This window comes from Pimephales promelas, chromosome 17 (genome assembly GCF_988280905.1).
Source record: "Pimephales promelas chromosome 17, fPimPro1.hap1.1, whole genome shotgun sequence".
NCBI lineage: Eukaryota > Metazoa > Chordata > Actinopteri > Cypriniformes > Leuciscidae > Pimephales > Pimephales promelas.
In genome coordinates, this window is record NC_142785.1 from 3,037,601 (window position 1) to 3,056,172 (window position 18,572).

At 40.8% G+C, this 18,572-nt stretch overlaps 3 protein-coding genes and 1 long non-coding RNA gene across 4 annotated transcripts in view; 3 read left to right on the forward strand and 1 right to left on the reverse strand.

The window, feature by feature from the left end:
• The window catches only part of LOC148971028 (uncharacterized), a 22,714-nt gene extending 10,157 nt beyond the window's left edge, over nt 1-12,557 (reverse strand). The window contains exons 1-2 of the long non-coding RNA XR_016146957.1: nt 12,460-12,557; nt 11,078-11,378 (exon numbers count right to left, since the gene is read on the reverse strand). This is a non-coding gene — a long non-coding RNA (uncharacterized LOC148971028). The remainder of the gene's footprint in view (nt 1-11,077; nt 11,379-12,459) is intronic.
• Nucleotides 3,023-6,499, forward strand: irbpl (interphotoreceptor retinoid-binding protein like). Its single transcript, XM_039657641.2, has one exon. The coding sequence runs from the start codon at nt 3,567-3,569 to the stop codon at nt 6,291-6,293; it is 2,727 nt and encodes a 908-aa protein (XP_039513575.2). The 5' UTR covers nt 3,023-3,566; the 3' UTR covers nt 6,294-6,499.
• On the forward strand, nt 8,375-11,363 carry rbp3 (retinol binding protein 3). The gene is made up of 4 exons (XM_039657643.2): nt 8,375-9,831; nt 9,904-10,094; nt 10,216-10,358; nt 11,038-11,363. The coding sequence occupies exons 1-4, from the start codon at nt 8,644-8,646 to the stop codon at nt 11,361-11,363; spliced, it is 1,848 nt and encodes a 615-aa protein (XP_039513577.2). The 5' UTR covers nt 8,375-8,643.
• Nucleotides 12,558-15,916: 3,359 nt separating the features above from the next.
• The window catches only part of antxr1c (ANTXR cell adhesion molecule 1c), a 39,453-nt gene continuing 36,797 nt past the window's right edge, over nt 15,917-18,572 (forward strand). Inside the window, exon 1 of the mRNA XM_089121770.1 lies at nt 15,917-16,578. Coding sequence (XP_088977896.1) covers nt 16,433-16,578 — 146 coding nt within the window. The 5' untranslated portion in view covers nt 15,917-16,432. The remainder of the gene's footprint in view (nt 16,579-18,572) is intronic.

Below are 18,572 nucleotides of genomic sequence, written 5' to 3' on the forward strand. Positions count from 1 at the left end.
TCAAGAGCAGTCCAGGAAACAGGCAAGGGTCAAGAGTCCAGGGAAACACGGAGACACAGAACAGGGAATAACGCTCGGAATTGTACGCTTACAGGGTAACAAGACTTCGCAAGGGACACAGGGAAAACTCAGGCTTAAATAAGGAACTCAATAACCAATAAAGAAACACAGCTGAACATAATGAAACACAAAGAGTCCATGGGGAAACAAACATGGGGAGAGGGTGCCCTCTAGTGGCTCTCGAGGGCACCACGGCTGCTGATCGTCACATAACCCCCCCTCTAAGGAGCGGCTTCCAGACGCTCCTAAGAGCTCCGGGGGGAGGTCAACGGGGGCTGGGATGGAGGGCCAGGCCCATGGAGAGGCAGGAGGCCAGGCACATGGAGAGGCCTGGGGCCGTGGAGCGTGGGTGACCAGGAAGGAGCAGGACGTGATGGCGGCCAGGGCGGAGCAGACACAGACGAGGTCCATGACAGCCTCGCCTCCATGGCCCTCACGGACTCAGAGGTCCATGTCAGGATCACCTCCATGGCCCCCACAGAGTACCTACTGCCCCCCCCCAAAAAATACTTGGGGAAATTCACGGGAGGAGCCTCTGGGTGGTGAACTGGTACAGGAAAGGCCTCCCGGAGCTTGAAGGGTGCAGGCAGAGCGAGGCGCAGAGGCGGGGCCGGCAGGGCGAGGCGCAGAGGCGGGGCCGGCAGGGCGAGGCGCAGAGGCGGGGCCGGCAGGGCGAGGCGCAGAGGCGGGGCCGGCAGGGCGAGGCGCAGAGGCGGGGCCGGCAGGGCGAGGCGCAGAGGCGGGGCCGGCAGGGCGAGGCGCAGAGGCGGGGCCGGCAGGGCGAGGCGCAGAGGCGGGGCCGGCAGGGCGAGGCGCAGAGGCGGGGCCGGCAGGGCGAGGCGCAGAGGCGGGGCCGGCAGGGCGAGGCGCAGAGGCGGGGCCGGCAGGGCGAGGCGCAGAGGCGGGGCTGGCAGGGCGAGGAGCAGAGGCGGGGCCGGCAGAGCGAGGAGTCTGGGCACGCTCACCGGGGCCTGGCGAACCAAACGAGTCCTCCTTCTCCTCCTCCTGCGGCGGCGCGTCACAGGGCTAGACACACTCGCTGGACTGAACAACTCACTCACTTGAACTGGAGATGCAGCGCTCACCTGAAGAGGAGATGCAGCGCTCACCTGAAGAGGAGATGCAGCGCTCACCTGAAGAGGAGATGCAGCGCTCACCTGAAGAGGAGATGCAGCGCTCACTTGAAGAGGAGATTCACTCACTTCAACAGGAGACTCGCCCACTTGAACTGAAGACTCACTGGACAGACTAAATTCAACACTGGGCACACTTGATTCACTCGGCTCAGCACTTGACTCACTTGACTCGGCCCTCGATTCACTCAGCTCGGTATTTGACTCACTTGATTCACTCAGCTCGGCACTTGACTCCCTCGAGTCGGCTGGCACGCGCTCAAACTCCGGTTCGACCCGCGACACCTCCGCTGTCTTAGGAACAGCACTTTTAACAGGGCCAGTGCGGGATACGGGCTCGAGGGGTCCGACATGATGAGTGGTTTTGGCAGGAACGATATGCTTAGAAGCTCCTCTGACGGTCCTTAAGGGAGGATCAAACAGTTTAGCGAGCTGAGGCTTATGCGGCGTGCGGAGTGAGTGAGAGAAATCCGCCGCATACGAAACTCCCCGGCGCAGGGAAAAGAGCAGTTCCTCGAGACCCTCCTTTTCTGCGGGGAGTTCAAAAGCCTTTCTGAACAGGGCGGTAAACACGTCGAAAGGAGGAAACGACATCCGACCTGGTTCCCAAAACGTGCCTGCCCACTCCAGAGCCTTTCCAGTCAACAGTGAGCAGATGAAAGAAACGCGGTCGGTATCCGAGGCGTATAACTGGGGCCGATGACTCATGTACCAACTGCACTGCTGCAGAAATCCTTCACACGCTTCAGGTGAGCCATTAAACTTCTCGGGAAACGGCGTACTGGAATTACTGCATGCGGTACTCACACTGGGTTGCGGTGGAACAGGTGCAGCGGGGGTTTGGGCTTGATTAGCCGCTGTGCTTGAGCTCTGCGGAGACCATGATTGCACGGAGCTTGCTAGTTCCTCGAGGAGAGAAGTTAGTCTCGCCAGCTGAGAACTATGAGAGGCTAGCATAGAAGCTCGGGTCTTGACCACGGCGGATAGATGCTGAAAGTCTGCTGGATCCTCGTTTGGCGAAGTCTTCTGTAACGTACGGACAGAGACGGTCGGATCCATGTGCAGCACTTTATTAAGACAAGCAGACATGAAAACTGGCAAACAGTTAAACAAAGGGGCAATCCAGAAACTCGTGGTCTAAACAGGCAATGGTCGAGGCAGGCAGCACAGGTTCAAGAGCAGTCCAGGAAACAGGCAAGGGTCAAGAGTCCAGGGAAACACGGAGACACAGAACAGGGAATAACGCTCGGAATTGTACGCTTACAGGGTAACAAGACTTCGCAAGGGACACAGGGAAAACTCAGGCTTAAATAAGGAACTCAATAACCAATAAAGAAACACAGCTGAACATAATGAAACACAAAGAGTCCATGGGGAAACAAACATGGGGAGAGGGTGCCCTCTAGTGGCTCTCGAGGGCACCACGGCTGCTGATCGTCACAGTAAGTAACCTGGTTGCCTTAAAATTTTAAGTTGATTGAACTGGAAAAAGTGAGTTAATACAATGAAGGAGATTCATTTAATCATCAGAAACTTAAAATAATAAGTTATCTGAACTAAATAAATTATTTTAAGTTGATTTGACAAAAGAAAAAATGTTGTGATTACTACACTGTAAAAAAAATATTGTTGATTTAACTTAAAAAAGTTTCAACTTAAAAAACCCTGGTTGCCTTAAAATTTTAAGTTGATTGAACTGGAAAAAGTGAGTTAATACAATGAAGGAGAATAATTTAATAATCAGAAACTCAAAATAATAAGTTATCTCAACTAAATAAATTATTATAAAGTTGATTTGACAAAAGAAAATATGTTGTGATAACAAATCTTGAAACTATTTTTTACAGTGTATAGATTTATATAATTTTACAGTAGTTATTATCAAACGAAGAGTGTCATTTCAGTTTTTCTCCCCCAAACATCAGCATGATTAAAATGTGATATTAGCAGTTTAATAAACAGTAATTTAAATGTTGTAGAATAATGTAATAATAGCACCTTTGTGTCAAAAGGGTTCTTTCTTGTCATTATAGAACCTTTTTTTTAGCATAAAAGGTTCTTTGGAGTTGAGTAAAGAACCCTATGCTTCAAATATAGAACCCCAATTTTACAAAGAGTGTATGATTTTGGTTAACTGTCCCTTTAAGTCACGATGAAGCTGTGCAGTCCTCTCCAACATTTTCCATATTTATTGATTTTGATCGGTCAATGTCTTGCTGATGCACTGCAGATAATGCGATTAAAGGTTTATTCGGAGCAAAAGCCTCTTATGTGGTTGCTGTTGTCAAAAACCTGTTCTATCTGCCAAAGGAGCACCAAATGAATGGACGAAAACCTCTGGCATAGACAAAATTCAACAACCAACGGCAAAAGATGGCAGCTTTTGGCCTGATCATAGTCGCTTGTCAGGTTCTGTTCATCGGCGCATCATTTCAGTCTGCTCTTGTCTTGGATATGGCTAAAATTCTGCTTGACAACTATTGCCTCCCAGAGAATCTAGTCGGTATGCAGGAGGCAATCCAACAAGCTATAAGCAGCGGAGAGATCCTCCACATCTCCGATCGGAAAACACTGGCATCGGTCCTGACTGCGGGCGTTCAGGGCGCACTCAATGACCCCAGACTGAGTGTGTCTTACGAGCCTAATTACACTCCGATCACGCCACCTGCACTTCAGTCGCTGCCTACTGAACAGCTGATACGGCTAATCAGGAACACGGTTAAACTGGAGGTGATGGATAACAACGTTGGCTACCTGAGGATTGACCGTATTATAGGTCAGGAGACGGTGTCAAAGCTGGGACGCCTCCTTCACGACAACATCTGGAAGAAGGTTGCGCATACGTCAGCGATGATCTTTGATCTCCGTTTCAGCACAGCGGGAGAGCTCTCCGGCCTCCCATACATTGTTTCCTATTTTTCCGACTCTGAGCCACTTTTGCACATCGACACAATCTATGAGCGACCCACTAACGCCACGAAGGAGCTGTGGACGATGCCGACCCTCCTAGGGGAGCGATACGGGAAAAGAAAAGAGTTGATCGTTTTAATCAGCAAGCGCACCAATGGTGCGGCGGAAGCGGTTGCCTACATCTTAAAACACCTCAAAAGAGCCGTTATTGTTGGAGAAAGGTCGGCCGGAGGCTCCGTTAAGGTTGAAAAGTTAAGCGTTGGGGACTCTGGGTTTTATATCACGGTCCCGGTCGCTCGATCTGTCAACCCTGTGACAGGACAGAGCTGGGAAGTCAACGGGGTTTCGCCATCCGTCACAGTCAACCCGAAGGAAGGAGTCGCCAAAGCCAAGTCCCTCATCGCCATCAGGAAAGCCCTACCAAGAGCAGTTAAAAGAGTGTCCGACGTCATTAGGCGATTTTATTCGTTTAAAGATAAAATCCCTGCTTTGCTAAATCAGCTCGCGAAAACAGACTTTTTCACAGTGGTTTCTGAGGAGGACTTGGCAGCGAAACTCAATCATGAGCTGCAGACCGTCTTTGAAGACCCTCGTTTAAATATCAAGACGATGCAAGGGATGTCTCTGGGAACGCCAGACGACCATTTTGATCATCTTAACGACCCATTATTCAAGTTGGAAATTCTCTCGGGGAACAATGGATATTTGCGTTTTGACAGGTTCCCAACACCCACCGTTTTGATACGACTAGAGGATCGAATCAAAGAGAAGGTCTGGCAACCGGTCAAAGACACGGAGAACTTGATCATCGATCTGCGCTATAACACCGGCGGATCCACCGAGGCCTTGCCGATTCTGCTTTCCTACATGTTCGACATCTCATCAAACACTCACCTCTTTTCAATCTACGACAGCATCCGGAACACGACTGCTGATTTCCACACCCTCTGTAACATAAGCGGGCCTTCCTATGGTTCTAGAAGGGGTGTTTATATATTGACGAGCTATTACACAGCAGAAGCTGGAGAAGAGTTCGCTTACCTGATGCAGTCCTTGCACCGAGGCACCGTCATAGGGGAAATCACCTCGGGCACACTCCTTCACTCCAAAACGTTTCAAGTTGAAGAAACAAACCTTGCCATTACTGTCCCCATCATAAATTTCATTGATATCAATGGGGAATGTTGGCTTGGAGGCGGTGTGGTTCCCGATGCCATCGTGCTCGCCGAAGATGCAGTTGAGCGAGCTCATGAAATCATTGCGTTTCACAAGGATATTCAGCCTTTGGTGCAAGAAGCTGGAGATCTCTTGGAAAAACATTACACTGTACCTGAGGTCGCAGCTAAAGTGAGTCGACTGTTGCAGTCCAAACTAACCGAGGGACTGTACCGCTCAGTTGTTGACTATGAATCTCTAGCATCTCAACTCACTGCAGATCTCCAGGAGACCTCGGGGGACCACAGATTACACATTTTCTACTGTGAAATTGAATCCCTTCACGACATCCCCAAAATCCCTTCCCCTGAAGAGGTCGGGTTCATCATTGACGCCCTGTTCAAAGTAGAGGTGATGTCTGGAAATATTGGCTATTTGAGAATCGACATGATGGAAGACGTAAAGGTCGTGCGAGCAATCGGTCCCCAGCTCGTCAAAGCTGTGTGGAGCAAGCTGGTAAGCACAGACATGCTCGTAATTGACATGAGGTACAACACGGGTGGCTATTCCACGGCTATTCCTCTCATTTGCTCCTATTTTTTTGATGCGCGACCCTTGAAACACCTTTACACTGTTTTTGATCGCTCCACAGCAACTGTGACAAAGGTTATGACCCTTCCAGAAGTGCTGGGACAGAGGTACGGCTCTCAGAAAGACATTTATATCCTTACGAGTCACATGACCGGATCAGCCGCTGAGGCATTCGCTAGAACAATGAAAGACCTGAACAGGGCCACTGTAATAGGAGAGCCCACTATCGGAGGCGCACTCTCAAGTGGGACGTACCAAATTGGGAATAGCATCCTATACGCTTCCATTCCCAATCAGGCGGTTTTGAGTGCAGTGACTGGAAAGGCATGGAGTGTGTCAGGGATTGAACCACATATAGCAGTTCAAGCAAGTGATGCACTGAATGTTGCGCAGAAAATAATTGGCAAAAAACAACAAAAGAAAAATTCAGGGAAATTGAACTAGGGGCTTCGTTGTTCTTCTTCTTCTTTATTTTACAGTCGAAACATTGTCGAAAGGAATCCAACTTTAAGTTGTTTTAATGTTTTATGTGTATGTAATAGAAATTGTGTTTTTTCAAATAAATGCTGGGTTGTTTTAACCCAATTTTGGGTCAAATATGGATAAACTCAAACATTGGGTTAAAATTTTCATTTAAAAATGTAACCAAATGGCTGACCCAAAATTGGGTTAAAACAACCCAGGGTTTTTTAGAGTGCATGTCTGACATATTTGTGAAATTGTTTAGCATAACTTTCACCAGAATGCTCTTTTGATGATGTGCTTTTGTGAACTTATAATAATGTAAAAACAGACATGCAATTGAATAAAATAAAAAAGAAAATATCAGTAATTTTTTCCTTTTCTATATACTGTAAAAATATTTAAGATTTGTTATCACAACATTTTTCTTAAGTCAAATCAACTTAAATAATTTATTTAGTTCAGATAACTTATTATTTTAAGTTTCTGATGATTAAATCAATCTCCTTCATTGTATTAACTCACTTTTTCCAGTTCAATCAACTTAAAATTAAGGCAACCAGATTACTTATTTTTTTTAAGTTAAACCAACAATATTTTTTACAGTGTATAGCCACTAAAATTACAACATACTGAAAAAAAAATATTTTCAAGATTTGTTATAACATTTTTTCTTTCGCCAAATCAACTTAAATAATTTATTTAGTTCAGATAACTTATTCTTTTAAGTTTCTGATGATTAAATCAATCTCCTTCATTGTATTAACTCACTTTTTTCCAGTTCAATCAACTTAAAATTTTAAGGCAACCAGGTTACTTATTTTTTTAAGTTAAACGAACAATATTTTTTAACAGTGTATCTTTTATCCACTGAAATTACAATAAACTGTAAAAAAAATATTTTCAAGATTTGTTATCACAACATTTTTTCTTTCATCAAATCAACTTAAATAATTTATTTAGTTCAGATAACTTATTATTTTAAGTTTCTGATTAAATCAATCTCCTTCATTGTATTAACTCACTTTTTCCAGTTCAATCAACTTAAAATTAAGGCAACCAGATTACTTAATTTTTTTAAGTTAAACCAACAATATTTTTTACAGTGTATAGCCACTGAAATTACAACAACATACTGTAAAAAAATATTTTCAAGATTTGTTATCACAACATTTTTCTTTAGTCAAATCAACTTTAATAATTTATTTAGTTCAGATAACTTATTCTTTTAAGTTTCTGATGATTAAATCAATCTCCTTCATTGTATTAACTCACTTTTTTCCAGTTCAATCAACTTAAAATTTTAAGGCAACCAGGTTACTTATTTTTTTAAGTTAAACGAACAATATTTTTTAACAGTGTATCTTTTATCCACTGAAATTACAATAAACTGTAAAAAAAATATTTTCAAGATTTGTTATCACAACATTTTTTCTTTCGTCAAATCAACTTAAATAATTTATTTAGTTCAGATAACTTATTATTTTAAGTTTCTGATGATTAAATCAATCTCCTTCATTTTATTAACTCTCTTTTTTCCAGTTCAATCAACTTAAAATTAAGGCAACCAGGTTACTTATTTTTTTAAGTTAAACGAACAATATTTTTTAACAGTGTATCTTTTATCCACTGAAATTACAATAAACTGTAAAAAAAATGTTTTCAAGATTTGTTAATCAAATCAACTTAAATAATTTATGTAGTTGAGATAACTTATTATTTTAAGTTTCTGATGATTAAATCAATCTCCTTCATTGTATTAACTCACTTTTTCCAGTTCAATCAACTTAAAATTAAGGCAACCAGATTACTTAATTTTTTAAGTTAAACCAACAATATTTTTTACAGTGTATAGCCAATGAAATTACAACATACTGTAAAAAAATATATATTTTCAAGATTTGTTATCATAACATTTTTTTTTCTTTAGTCAAATCAACTTATTATTTTAAGTTTCTGACGATTAAATCAATCTCCTTCATTGTATTAACTCACTTTTTCCAGTTCAATCAACTTAAAATTTTAAAGCAACCAGGTTACTTACTTTAAGTTAAACCAACAATATTTTCCAATAAAATACTGTATTTAAGAAACACACTTACAAAGGTAAATACAAATAAATACCATTCATTTAACTACAAGTGGTTCACATTATTGTAACATAACGTACATTTTAGCTTGTTATTTTCTATCAGAAGAACTTTGGCTAATGAGATTAAGGTTTTATTGTGAGGGAAAGCTTCTTATGCATGTGATAACAGAAACCTGACTGTAGAAGCAGACTCAGTTGACAAACCTCTCTGCAGAAGGAGAGTTCAGTCAGTCTGCCAAAATGGCTCAAGTCGTAGTTCTACTAGCGTCGTTGTTGGTCTTCAGTAATGTGGCTCACTGTGCTTTCTCCCCAACACTTATTGCGGATATGGCAAAACTACTCATAGACAACTACTGCTCTCCAGAAAAACTCGCCGGCTTGGAAGAGGCAATTGACGCGGCGAGTAGTAACACGGAGATCCTGGGCATTTCAGATCCTACCGTCCTTGCCGGTGTTCTGGCGGATGGGGTTAAAAAAACGATTGGTGATTCCAGAGTGAGCGTCACATACGAGCCAGGCTTCGTTCCCGCAGCACCGCCGGCCATGCCCGAGATCCCACCGGAGCAATTGGCCGCAGTGATCAAAGGCACGGTCAAAGTTGAGATCCTGGATGGCGACATTGGCTACCTGAAGATTCAGCACATCATTGGTGAGGAGATGGCTCAGAAAGTTGGGCCTCTTTTGCTGGAGTACATCTGGGACAAAGTGCTCCCAACATCTGGCATGATTCTTGACTTCCGCAATGCTATCAGTGGCGAGCTATCCGGAATCCCATATATTGTGTCTTACTACACTGATCCTGAGCCATTAATCCACATCGATTCGGTGTACGATCGCACGTCCGACCTCACCGTAGAGTTGTGGTCCATGCCGACCCTGTTGGGAAAAAGATATGGAACCTCCAAACCCTTGGTCATTCTGACAAGCAAGGATACTCTTGGGGTTGCAGAAGATGTCGCGTATTGCCTTAAACACCTTAAAAGGGCCACAATCGTTGGGGAGAAAACAGCTGGGGGAACTATGAAAATGGACAAAATCAAAGTGGGTGACACCGACTTCTATGTGTCTGTGCCAGTTGCCAAGTCTATTAACCCCATCACTGGCAAGAGCTGGGAAATCACTGGAGTGGCACCAGATGTTGAAGTTGCTGCAGAAGACGCCCTCGATGCTGCCATTGCAATCATTAAACTTCGCGGTGAAATCCCAGGGTTGGTTCAGGCGGCAGCCACACTGGTTGCAGACAACTACGCATTTCCAAGTGTCGGGGATGACGTCGCTGAGAAGCTGGGAGCTCTCGCATCCAGTGGGGAATACAAACTGATCTCCACAAAAGAAGAACTGGAAGTAAAGCTCTCAGCGGACCTCCTAAAACTGTCAGGGGACAAATGCCTGAAGACCACCAGCAATATTCCTGCACTTCCTCCAATGGTGAGTCACTATTTTTTTTTTTTAGATGTATATCAATTCCGAGATGAACGCAAATTTTTCTTTAACTTCCAGAATCCCACGCCCGAGATGTTCATTGAGCTCATCAAAGTTTCATTCCACACTGATGTATTTGAAAACAACATTGGTTACCTGCGCTTTGACATGTTTGGAGATTTTGAGCATGTCGCTGCCATTGCTCAGATCATCGTGGAACACGTCTGGAATAAAGTGATTGACACCGACGCGCTGATCGTTGATCTGAGGTGATTCTTGTCTTGTATAGTTGTTTCTCGGTCTAACCAGTTCTGAATGAAATTCAATACACATTTTTAATCCACCGGCTTTGACTATAAAATAATTTTCTTATTGTAATTTTCTTTCAAGGAACAATGTTGGTGGACCTACCTCTTCTATCGCTGGCTTTTGCTCATACTTCTTTGATGGTGACAAGCAGATTGTGCTGGACCGCGTTTATGACAGACCCTCCAATACCACAAGTGATCTTCTGACCCTTACACAACTTACAGGTACATTACTAAACTGACTATACACTAGAGCCCGACCGATAATGATTTTGAAGGCCGGTACCGATACAAATATTTGTTGGTTTTAAAATCCGATATTCCGATATATCGGCCGATATTTTATTTTTATTTTTTATTTTTCACTGAAACGCGCAAACAAAACATTAACAGATTTCCCTAACATTAGTTATTTGTAGTTTAAATAAAATGATATGATAATGCTTTATGATAGAATTTCTCCCCTCACACTTCATGAACATCGAGAGAAAAGTGTATGGCGTTTCTTTAGTGTGACTGTCTGAATCAATAATGATTTACTACTCCAACACTCATGACATGGTTGAGGCGTGTTTCGTCCGTTTTTATTTTCTTTTTGAAATATTCATTTATCGGCCATTATAACTGCCGATACCGATAGTTTGGAAAATGCCTAATATCGGCCTGCCGATAAATCGGTCTGGCTCTACTATCCACTAACTTATTATTTTTTCTCTTTGTGCAGACCAGTTTCAATAAGTTTTTTGATCTAAAGTGTCCTGAAGTAGATGATGTGTTCCCAGACAGCAACGTAGTGTCGTCCCAGATCCGGTACGCGTTGAATCGGCATGTTCACTATGTTGCTGTCTGGGTTGTATGCATATTTCATACTGCAAAATTAAGTTTGCAATTCTACTCCATCTAGGCAAGAGATATGGCAGCAAAAAGAGTTTGATCATCCTCACCAGTGGTGTGACTGCTGGAGCTGCTGAGGAGTTTGTTTTTATCATGAAAAGGCTGGGACGTGCAATGATCATCGGCGAGACAACCCGTGGAGGTTGTCACCCCCCAGAGAACTTCCGTGTGGGCGAAAGCGATATCTTCCTGTCTATTCCCATCAAGCACTCGGACACTGCTCAGGGTCCGGCCTGGGAAGGCGCTGGCATTGCCCCACACATCCCAGTGCCCGCTGACGCTGCCCTCGACACAGCCAAGGGCATCCTCAACAAGCATTTTTCCGGCCAAAAATAAGTTGTTCATCTGGGCCTGTTACGGAAGCCAAATTATAGCAAATTAGTTATTTAGAAGGATGACGTATTTTTGTGCAGATCATTAAGGTAATGTTTAGAAAGTACAAAAGGGGGTGATGAACTGAGAAATCAAATTTTCCTTGAGGTTTTGACATCTAAGAGGTCATCATATTATAAGAATGTCCTGTAAGTTTCAGAACTGAAAACGTCTTTGTTAGTCCAATAAAAGCTTTTATTGACACCAGCCTCAGCAAACGACTTGTTTTTCAAAGTGGGGGAACTATGACGTCAAAGAGGATAAAACGCCACACCCGCAGAAGAAGATCAACGCCTACTTCAACACGGCGGTTTAGCCCCGCCCACCGATTCGCGCATTCACGCGCATTCGAAACTCATTATAATATGCAAAACTGTTCTTCACTCACAGCAGTGGGCGTTTACTTCCAAGTCTTCATTCAATGCGAGATGTCCATAAAAATCGAGCGTTTTTGAGCTGGGCTCAAAACTAGGGTAGAAAATAGCATATTACTTACTCATTTTGATGTTTTTTTTAATGTAAAAACCAAGGGAACATCATAAGTTGACCTCAGACAACAATATAGAAAAATTAAAAAGCCAGTTAATGACCCTTTTAAGCTAGTTCAAATCTTTTTCTATTTTTCTGTATTATTTCTAACCCATCCAATCTAAAGCTTGCAATCTCTAAAAGCAAACTTGATGCAGGTAACATTCTCCAATATTCAGATTAGGCCTGGTCTGAACTTGAAAATAAGTGTTGGTGTAGCTACTAGTTTACTTTGTTCACGTTACAATGTGTTCATGCTTGTGTAGGCTATGCTTGTCTTGTAAACTCATGCATATACTGTAAAAAGAAAATGATGAAAATTGTCTTGTTAATGTAACTTAAATCTATTTGTGGTAAATCGCAATTGAAACTAGATTTTAAAACTTAATAAATACTGTATCACATGAATTTTTCCTTACAACTGAGCTAAAATTAGCTTAGCAAACATAAACCAATTCCAGACGCGTGATTATTTACCTCTTGCAATCGCAACTAATTTTTAAAATCACAGTTAGAACAAAAACACACTTACCTACACAGAATGTAAGCAAAAACACTTCATATTTGGTAAGTCTAAAATGCACTTTTAGCTGTTTTGACCGTCATTACAAAACTATACATGGATTTACTGCATCTTTTAGAAATTATCATCAACAACCAGAAGATGGCAGCATATCTTCTTCATCCAGCATTGGACCAAAGCATGCTGTCTAATATCCACTGCCATACTAAAGTTTCAATTATGGAGCACTTTTTGTCAACAGGACTTACTAGGAATAAATTATCTTCAACACACTATAGTGAAATGGCGTGTGTCAAAGTTAGAGATCAACAATAAAAACTGATTTCTGTATGTACTGTGTTAACTCGTTAGATATGTTTTGGGCACGGTCATACTGATTTTGGCCGGTTAGTTAGTTATACATGGCTACACTGGTCATGGTGGTTTACCTACTAACTTACAACAGCAAGCAGAACCAATGGTAGTAATATACAAGCATCTAAACCCATAACATAATCCACTGGTCTAAGCAGCTCAGCAATTACGACATCAAGTTAGGAATTCGAATGAGTTCACATGAGTTCGTCATTCAGTCTGCTATTATGTTCAGTTTTACCTTGCACTTCGGTTTATATTAGCTTCAGCCGGTCACATGTTGCGGAGTGTGTTGGGTGTTTTATTAAAGTCCCCATGAAATCGAACTTTAAAGTCCCCGTGAAATCAAAATTGAACCTATTTACTTTGTTACCGCATATTACTAGTCTTGTGGTGAACAATTAATCCGTGCAAGTGAATATATATTAAAAAAATGTTTTACCTTAGTAATCTTTAATCAAAATCTGAAAAGTTACTTCCGGTCTGGAACGGTTTCTTTTTCTGATGACGTAGGTTTCACAGTTTGGGTGGGGAAACGCTTAACCACTCCCCTCAAACCGTTAGTTTGCTATGAGCGAGAGATGGAGAGGAGGAGGAGAGGAGGAGCGCTAGAGTAAAACCCTGCCCTCTGTTCAATATTCCGTTTCACTTGGAAATACGTCACAGCACTGGAGAAAAATCGTTTGCAACTTCCGGTTCACGGGGACTTTAAGTTTTTTGGCTTTTAGAGTGAATATGTTAGCCTTATTGGTATCTATAAGCTAGTGTGCTCCAAAACAATGACAAATTTCACATTTAGAAGATATAAGCAATCAAAACTTACAGTCTGCCAATATGGATCAGTGATTTTGATGGCATCACTCTGCACTTCAGCTTCTCATCAGATTTTCTGTCCAATCAAATGCTCTCTAGAATTTGAAGCTCCGCCCCCTGCATTATAAATAGAAGCTGAAGGGCTGTGTAATCAGTCACTTGTTCACACATTTACTATTTTCAATATGGTGAATGGCACATAGTGCCACAACCCTTATTGATGTACAAATGTGGCCTTAAAATGTAAATGTAAAATGTAAAATGATATAATATTGGCCAATATGACGTTTTTGCATGAAATCCACAGCCCCCTGCGAAGCACAATATTCAGATATATCCAGATTGTCCGAATTTGTTCACTCATTTTTATTCACGCCATCCTCATATAGGGGATATGACAAACACTATATTAGAAATACATTCATTTAGTTCGTTATGTGATCAATATTGTTCATTAACAAGATGTCAACGGAAGAAGTAGGTCATTTGGGGACTTTTTGCCTACTGAGTACTCAGAAATCAGACATACTTCTTTTGTCACATACTTTTTTTCGCCTACTATGTACTGTAGTATGTGTGCGATTTCAGATGCAGCCTTGGAGATTTGGCATAAAAAGGTACTCATGCTTAACATATAAGCAGAAACTGTCTAACTAAAGCTTATTTGATGTCCATTTTATAGTAAAAACTTTATCATCTATTTCGTCTGTAACAGTAGGCTGTGCATCTGTGCGTCCGTTCGTTCACACACCCGATTCATATTTAAACAGTCTTTTTGGTTTTACAGATCAGTATAGAACAAATCTCAGTAGCCTATAGTTTTACTAATGTAGGAGCAAATGTGATTGAACGCACAGCGCGCAAGGCCTGTCTGTGTGCGCATTTCATATTTAAACAGTCTTTGTGCAGTTAACAGACACTGTTCAATAATGCGATTAGAACAAAGCACTAAAGAATAAATGACTTGCATCAGCTGAATCGGTGCTCCTCGAAATGAAACAGGTAACTGAGGTAACTTTTCCAGGATTATAATGACCGTATTATTCCTCACAGCGCAGCAACACGAGGTAAGGTTAGATTTGTGATAAACTGGATGTTTTATCCAGCTGATGTGGGCGTTTTCATGGCTTGCCTCAACATTGGCATTTGAATAGCGCGCGCTCTCAGTGGGCGGGGTCACAATCACATTAACCGTCATACGCTATAATTAGGTGAAAAGAAAAAGACTGACATCTCTCTCTTTCATACAGATTACATCAACTGAGAATAGTTGCTGCTTTTTATATAAATACTTCATTTAAAAGAAGAGAATTTCAGCTTCATAAAGAGATCTTTCGTGTCTCTGTGACAAGTAGCTATTTACTGAGTTACAGTTAATTTTTCAGACACGTTTCAGAAAGATGTTTTGCGGAGACAAGCTCAAAGCGCACCCTGATTATTTTATTTATTTTACAAAAATGTTAATTTATGTTAATAAGATTGTACACAAAAAAGAAAACCCTCTATAGTTTATAATCATGTATTGATTTTATTTATATGACCATTAATGATGTAGTATTTTAAGTCTATGTTGCAGCTATGTGAGAAAAAAAAAAAAAAGATCAAAACCGGGACGGGTTTTTGGTCCCCAGGGGGTTAACGACACCTACTGGTATATAGTCAAACGATTAATCGCGATTAATCACATCCAAAATAAAAGTTTGTGTTTACATAATATATGTGGGTGCACTGTGTATAATTATTTTATATAAATATAAATACACACACTTGTATATATTTAAGGAATATTTTCATGTATACTGTAGCCTATATATATTTATATAGATTTATATATAAATATTTTATATATATTTTTTTTCTTCTTAAATAAACATGCATGTGTGTGTATTTTTATATATACAAAATAATAATACACAGTGCATCCACATATACTATGTAAACACAAACTTTTATTTTGGATGCGTTTAATCGCGATTAATCCTTGGACAGCCCTACAGCTAGGCTATGGATATAAACTGCTGACAGGGTAGAAAGGGGAAAATAAATAAAATAGAAACATTAATTTGTTAGTTAATTAATCTTGACCCAACACCTGGAAATTGCACTTAGATAATTGGTTTATACAAAAATAAGAAATAAAGGTAAGCCTTTTGTAAAATGCTTAAAAATAAAAATTATAGCCTACTCTAGTTTTAATTTTCTGTTTTATTTTATTATCGTCAAAAGCAGACGACAGAAAACAGCGAAAAGACATCGCAAAAAACACATATTTTGAATATCGAAAAAGAAAGGGAGGAAACCTTCAAGGAGCAGGAGAAGAAACTGCCCCAAATTTTTCCTACAAGGGTCGAAATTCGACACCAGATCCTCTGCCAACTCTGAGCTGGGCTCTTTTCTCTAACGACCCAGTCTTTGCTTTGCACATTTACATTAAATAGCTTTCAAGCGCTTGGGGAAAAAATACATAGCCTTGTTACACGTGGATTTCGTGCTTCAATAGTTCTTCAAACTCCCCCAAAACAGCAAAGTGTCCCGTGTTTTATATCAAAAACACCAAACAAATTTTTTCTGAGGTGTTTTTTTTCCCCCTGGACATCGGCTTTCTGTGCAGTGGATATTGGGAATAGCGTCTTATCTGAAGTTTTCAGACTGATGTGAGTGAGTAAGGACTACGTCAACATCCGCAAAAACTCCTCTTCTTTGTGTGCATCCTTCCCTCAGGATCTCAGCAGAGGCTCATTTCAAGTTAGATATTAAAGATAATGTGAATGGCCATTTGTTTGACTGAGGATTGATGTTTTTGCGATAAGAAACGATGGCACGTTTAGTCGTAGAAATGTGTCTCGTCGTGCTTTTCTTTGGACTTTTGTTGTTCACGCTTCCATCTGCCGGAGCCGAAGAAGATGTGGAGGAGGAGAGATCATGTCAAGGCGCATTCGACTTGTATTTTGTCCTTGACAAGTAAGTAACAGTTATTATTCAATAGTTTTGCTCATTATTTTAAACAAAGAATTAATCTCTCTCGCTCCCTCGAACTTAAAGGAACGATATCTGTAAATTATAATCTTTAATCTCTTTGGTTTTGCAGCTGCTCTCCAACATAAACACGTCAATCACATTTAAAGGCAACTTGATCTATATGAAGTGCAAATGTTAGGGATGCTTTTGGTCTGTTGGCCTGATGTTTTCCACATACTGCCTGGATAAAATAGGCCAGTACATTTCCACTCACATCCTCTGTATTTTCCCCAAACATTCAGAATCACCAAAATAGATATTCACCAGATGTCCATTGTTTGGTAGGCTATCACTTGTCTGGGTTCAATTAGAGTTCAAGGAGAAATGCTGTGCACTGCAGTATTAAACAAAAACATAACAAAAAAGGTTTTTTGATTTGTTGAATGCTGTTTCAGATTAACAGTGTTCTTTGTGGAACCTAAAATGGATCTTCTATGGCATTGCTGACATTGCGTAGTGTAGACAGTGACAGTTTGCAGAAGTCACCCGGTTTATTTTTGTATTGTGCCAACTTGTTGATTTGTGTGTGTGTGTGTGTGTGTGTGTGTGTGTGTGTGTGTGTGTGTGTGTGTGTGTGATGATGATGAGAGCCGAGGGGTGGTACATGTGAAGTTTGCTGAATAAGCACTTCAGTCAGTCACAACTTCATTCCTCTGTGGTTCTCTTTTCCTGTCTCTTGTCCTTCACCATTGTTTAACAGACTACATCCTTTCCCATGATCTGTGTCGGTCTGGGAAGATTCTTTACAGGATGTTTAATCCAATTGCACATTTATTTACATTAAACACCTTTTTTTGTACGTGTGAGTTTGAATGTAAATATAAGTTATGCTGGCACATATGAGACTCCCATTAGAATGTGTGGGTTGTCTATATTATTGCTATGAAGGACATAGAGTTGAAGTATGAACATAGTATGAAGGCATGAAGGACTCTAAACAATGCTGGGTTGTTTGAACCCAAATTTGGTTAAAATATGGACAAACCCAAATATTAGGTTAAAAATGCAATTTCAAATTTTCATTTCACTTTCAACTAATTTTTTAATCGCATTTTTAACCCAACATTTGGGTTTATTTTTTATTTTTTATTTTCCATATTTAATTTTTTCCATATTATTAATTTATTTTCCATATTATTTTCCATATTTTACCCAAATTTGGGTTTAAACAACCCATCATTGTTTAGAGTGTATGAATATTATGATAAGATATTCTTTGACTATGTGTCAGGAAGCATTTAGGGTATATTAGAAGAATCAAATCTGTTAGATATTTAAGTTTTTACACATTAGAAACCAGTAAATGCGTCATAAATCCTTTTTCATGTGTCATGCAACATGCTCTGGAAGTGTTCAGCCGAGAGCAAGCAAAAACATCTCATACGAAGTCCCAGTTTTTCCCATGATGTGATGGCAGAAGACATAGCCAACCCCAACACCCCCCTTTTCCTCTTTACAGACTTCGGAAAAACTGACATTTAGTAAAATCACATGCACATGAACATCTGCAGTCCTCTAAGAACATTACAAGCCTTAAACAATTTAAGCAATTTCATTTGCATGCATTATTCAGTATTTTTAATCACTGTGCCGTTGCGTGCATAGAGGTCACAACACTGAATGCATCAAAGCATCACAAAACAACAGCTGTATTGCACAAGAGTTTTTGGCTTCAGGTGCTCCATTATTGGGCTTCTGGATCTGTTTTTTAGGAATCGCTCCATTATTGGGTTTCTGGATCTGTTTTTGAGGAATCGGCATGTTTGTCTGGTTTTAAAAAAAGTATTATTTTGACATCTTACCTCAACAGTCCCAATCCTAAACTTTATGGTCATTGACACGCAACTATTTTGGAATCTTAACTTAATGACTGATGGCAAACTGACCAAAAGATTGCTTCATTCCTCTTTCCTATGTATTGTGAATCATTTCAGAAA

Excerpts from the sequence above, each read along its gene's own strand:
- irbpl (XM_039657641.2), top strand. The coding sequence starts at position 3,567 with ATGGCAGCTTTTGGCCTGATCATAGTCGCTTGTCAGGTTCTGTTCATC.
- rbp3 (XM_039657643.2), top strand. The coding sequence starts at position 8,644 with ATGGCTCAAGTCGTAGTTCTACTAGCGTCGTTGTTGGTCTTCAGTAAT. Across the intron at positions 9,832-9,903 it reads TTCCTGCACTTCCTCCAATG|AATCCCACGCCCGAGATGTT; the intron begins GTGAGTCACTAT and ends TTTAACTTCCAG. Across the intron at positions 10,359-11,037 it reads GACCCTTACACAACTTACAG|GCAAGAGATATGGCAGCAAA; the intron begins GTACATTACTAA and ends TACTCCATCTAG.